The sequence below is a fragment of the Gracilinanus agilis genome, chromosome 6 (assembly GCF_016433145.1).
Source record: "Gracilinanus agilis isolate LMUSP501 chromosome 6, AgileGrace, whole genome shotgun sequence".
NCBI lineage: Eukaryota > Metazoa > Chordata > Mammalia > Didelphimorphia > Didelphidae > Gracilinanus > Gracilinanus agilis.
The window spans coordinates 212,278,201-212,283,333 of NC_058135.1; the positions used below are offsets into that span (position 1 = coordinate 212,278,201).

At 37.7% G+C, this 5,133-nt stretch overlaps 1 protein-coding gene across 1 annotated transcript in view; it reads right to left on the minus strand.

Annotated features, from left to right (window-relative positions):
* Nucleotides 1-622: 622 nt before the first annotated feature.
* CRMP1 (collapsin response mediator protein 1) overlaps nt 623-5,133 on the minus strand; it is an 87,191-nt gene continuing 82,680 nt past the window's right edge. Inside the window, exons 13-14 of the mRNA XM_044680432.1 lie at nt 1,887-2,052; nt 623-714 (exon numbers count right to left, since the gene is read on the minus strand). Coding sequence (XP_044536367.1) covers nt 623-714; nt 1,887-2,052 — 258 coding nt within the window. The remainder of the gene's footprint in view (nt 715-1,886; nt 2,053-5,133) is intronic.

Sequence of the window (5,133 nt, forward strand, 5' to 3'; positions counted from 1 at the left end):
AGAAGCTGCTCTTGGAGCAACTTGATGGGATAATGTCAAAAGAATATGCTTTCTGTGTGTGTGTGTGTGTGTGTGTGTGTGTGTGTGTGTGTGTGTGTGTGTGTGTGTGAAACTGGGGGGAGGGGGATTCTTCCTTTGAAGAGTTTCCAATGTGTCAAGTCAGGGCATTTAATCTTGGAATTGTGTCTAGGTCAGTCATTGGCAATGTGTTCTATGGGACTCACTCACAGACTGGCATAAATAATTCAGTAACATGCATTCACTATCCTAGTACAGCTACAGGGTGCAAAGGAACCATCATCATTCAGGTACGAGGACAAAGCTAAAACCTGAACTCACTAAAGGAGCAGCAGGTGCACCATGCTTTGAGGTGACTATGGGATGGAAACACATTGTTGAGGAGGCAAGTAGTTCCAAGCAAATACACCACACTATTACCACTTCTTCCTATACCAAAAAGAAAAAGGGGGGTGAGGGGAAGGGAACCAATCCCAAAAACACCATTCTTTTTTTTTTCCATTAGTACCAAATAAAACTGTGGACTGCAATAACACTGACACAGAAGGGAATGGATACAATTCCTGCAATCCTTCATTCAAGGCCACCCATTCATCTTCAAGGTTCAACCAAGGCTGGTGATGTTGGAGCGACCCCCAGGAGGTGCCACAATGCGATGGCCAGTGCGGCGAGGGTTGTTGTCATCTATCTGAGCCCCTGGAAGAGAAAAATTCAGCTAATCAGGTTCTGGGCCCCCAAAGATGGACAGTGGGTTTGACCTCAGGGCTCAGCATTTTCTGAACTGGTAATATTGTTTGTTTATTTGTTTTTCTCCTCAGGGAGTTTTTCTTGGGCAAGAGGGAAGATAGAGAAAGCTCTGGTTTCAAAATGGAAGAAAAACCCCAAAGTTCAATATAATAGCATGTTTGAGTCAGTGGACTATGATGAGAGAAATCTAGAATGAGAGTCAAGAGACCTGAGTTTGAAATTTTCCTCTAAAGCTTGCTACTTTCATGAATAGGAGAAAGTACTTAAACATTTCAGAGCCTCAGTTTCCTCACTTGTAAAATACAATAAATAATGCAAATAACTCCCTATGTTTCAGTACTGTTATAATGGAAGTGTTTTGTAAGAGGTAGAATAATACATGGGTATTATTATAATACATAGGTAGAATAGTACATGGGGTTGACCTCAGAGTCAGAATTCTATGAAGTAAAGAATAATTGTAGATTAACCACAATTAATTCACTTTGAACACCACTCAGCCTAATGTCTTGTTTTATCATCTCTTTCTGAGATTTCAATGAATTTTCTAAAGTCTTTTCTTTAAATCAGTAGTAATCTAGGTTGCTAGCAAAGCAGCCATTTCAGAATCTCTTAAAATAAAACCACCCCAAACTATGTTTTTCTCTGATCCTTCATCATGGTCTGCAGGGGCTCCTTGAACTCCTGACAGTTTATCAGCAGCCTGAAAAGCTGTGGCAGGTCTCATCAGGACATTAAAGTCATTGAATATAAGGTCAATAACCTATTGCAGGGCTTTCTTGTGGAGACTCAATGTATTGTCTCAGCAGAAGAAGGCTGGCCTCCGGGGAGGAACATTTTCAATCAGAGAATGTCTCCTAAAGAATATATTAGCGGACGGCACACTCCAAAGGACAGTCACCAAAGGAAGCATGGATCCCTGAACCACTAGCATCTTAGAGCCCCTCCAAAAGGCTCATTCAGTGTCTGAATCACTTCCTATTCTTACCCACTTAAAGAGAGAATTCCATCCCTATTCCATAACTCCATCTTGCTCTCTTGATTGAGAGTCTCCTAAGGAAAGTGAGCCAGCTTTCTCTCCTGAAGATTCCTAAAGCTGGCACCAACCTTTCATGCATTACCTGATAAACTGAAATTGGACTGATGGAGGTTTCTGATTGGTGGAGGCTGGTGTTTGGAAGGAGAAGATTTGGCAGAAGGAGCAGGAGTTGCATATTTTGGTGTAGCTGGAACGTCGTAGACCGGCCCATCATACATTCCTCTTGAAACCCCTTGCAATGCACCGACCTAAACAATGTAAAAGAGAGGTTATTTAGTATCTAAACGAATTAAATTTTTATTCTTCCTTTTCCCTCACCCTCCATATTCACTCAGTTATGGAATCTGTCCATTTAACCTTCTAATATTCCTCACACCTTTTTCCATCCTCTCTACTACCATTGACACTACCAAGGTTTAGGTTCTCATTACATCTCGCTTGGACTATAGTAATAGCCTCCTAACTAGTCTTCCTGTCTAGGGGCTCCCCCTCTCTCTTTCACCCAATTATCAATGCTCTCATTCCATTACTATTCTGATAATTTAACTTTCCTACTTTAAAGTCTTTATTTTTGTTGTTGTTCAGTCATTTCGTTTTTTTCTGACTCTTTGTGATCCCATTTGGGATTTTACTGGCACAGATACTGGAGCAGTGTACCATTTCCTTCTCCTGCTCATTTTACAGATGAGGAAACTGAGGCTTCTGGAGTGAAGTGACTTTCCCAAGGTCACACAATCTAGCAAGTGTCTGAGGACAATCTGAACTCAGGAAGACAACTCTTCCTGACTGCAGACTCTATTTACTGTACCACCCAGCTGCCACAAAAGTCTCTTATTGCTAGTCAGAGAACCTGGGTTCAGATACCATCTTTCCTACTTCCTGTAGGAGCTTTCTCAAGCCATGTAAACTCCTTGGGCCACAATAAAGGGACTGGATTGGACTCAGTAAAATAATTGGATAAATAAATGACTTCTAAGATGCCTTGAAGCTCCAACTACCTAAAGATAGATACATAGATAGAAGCCTAGATAAATAGATAACGTATATATCATATAATAAATAAAATAAAGTATAATCATGTAATAACCATAATATAATATATCTAACATATACACTCCTTAGCTCCTCATTCAATGCCCTACCCAATTTAGCTTCAGTTATAACCTTCTAGCCTTATTTCATATTACTCCCTTTCAGTGGCCCTAAGTTTCTGCCCAAATGGAACATTAGCATCAGTTCCATCTGATGTTATCTTGCTCTCTCATGCCATTCTCATTTCTGATTTCAAGAGCATCTCCTCATATCTGCATGATGAAATTCTTCTCTACCTTTGAGACCCAGCTTAGGTTTCATTTTCTACATAAAGCCCCCTCTGATTCTCCCCACTTGAAAATGATAATCAAATTTCCTATAGTTCTTTGTCTTGATTCTCCTTTTGCTTCATGTAGTTTAGAAAAAATCTTGAACCCTTTGACTCCAACCTGTATTTCAAATATCATATCACACTGGACCATGTTTCAGTTGACCATGTTTCAAATTCACTTATAGGATATGTTTTATGTAACATTATAACAAAAATATATGTCATATAATACATATGTTCCTTGGGGACAGAAAACTTTACTATTTTAATCAGTATTGCCAGCATCTAATCCAGAGATTTTTTGAATATTTTTTGAATGAGTACACTATTACAAAAAATGTTGGGAGCCAGTTGGCTGAGGTAAGAGGGAAGATGAAGCAAAAATGGCCACAAAGAAAGAATATTGGGCTCTGATTAAAAGAAAAGAAAATGGGAGGATCAGGAATTGATATCAAGCACAAAATCTCCCTAAGAAATTAAAATTTCTAACCCTTTTAATTCATCTAGTCAATGACCTCATTGTCTTCTGCCTCAGTAAGATTCTCCTATCTGGAGTATTTAATGTGTGCAGTTTGAGATGCCATTGAGTAGAAAAAAGGTTAACAAGAAGGAAAGAAACCAGAGATATGTAGCCAAAATAATGAAGTCTAAAAAACTCTGCTAAAGGAAGATCCAGTGAAAGAATTGAGTGTGTATAAGCCAGAAAGTGGCTTGGATGGAGATGGGAGGAAGGGAGATGATTGCTCTCTACAAGTTTTTGAAGGGCTTTGTTGTGAGGGTTTATTTAGCAATTAAATTATATGTAGAAAAGGCATTAGAGTTGTTCCAGCTTGTACCCCAAAGTAGAACAGAAACAAATCAATCAATTAACGAACATGTATTAAGTACCTACTATTTGTCAGGAGCTGTGCTCAGCACTGGACCAGTGGGTAAAGAACATTGTTGGTTCAAACAAAATGCATCTTAATAATAATATGTGCAATAATAATATTTATGCAATATATATTATTATTACTACTAATAATAAAAATGCTGTCTAAAAGTGGAATGGCATCAGTCTTCAGATGGAGATTGAATGGCTACTGCTCATGGTGGTTGTAGATGGCATTTCTGCTAAGCTTCAGGTTGGTCTACATGGCATCTGAAGTCCCGTCCAGCTCTGGAACATTCTTATTCTTTGATATTGTAATAATCAAATTAAAACTAGTAGGTAATTGTTATAACTAAATTATAAATCTTGTATATTATTAAACTAATTACTAGTGGTTGATAGAGGGCTGGAGGCAACTCGCCAATTGAAATGGGGTAAAATTAAAACTTGTGTAATAAATGTTATAAATATAATTGATATGACTGCACTGGTATTGAATATTGATAGCTTTGATTGCCCAACTGTATTGATAAGCAAACTGTCAAAGCTTAACTTATTGCAGAAGATAAATTGAAGGCTTGAGGCAATCTAATACAACTAATTTATTTATCTCTTTGAGGAGAGGCAGGGATAGGAGACAGGACAGGACAGGATTCTCTTAACCTTAACACTAAGATTTCTACGTAAAACCCAAAACCCACCAGCTCCTTCTCATGCAGTATCTTCTTGTTCAGCGAAGTGAACCTGCACTTACTACTCTCACTGTCTATATATTAAATTCTATCTTACTATTTTATTCTATTTTATAAATCTTCTTAATACTTAAATATACATATATTATGTATATACATGTATTTTTATATTTGTATTTATATTATATATATATCACAGATTTATATATACATATGTATATAGAGAGATTTATAAGTTTATATATATATATATATGTATATATAAATCTATAAATTTATAAATCTTCACAAATCAAACTGCAGCACCTATGTCTCCTCTCTCACTCCAAAGATTCTCTGCCTGTGGCAGTTCCCACAGAAACAGCTAAACTGCTCTTCAGCCCTCCTTGTGGTGGAGAGGGGA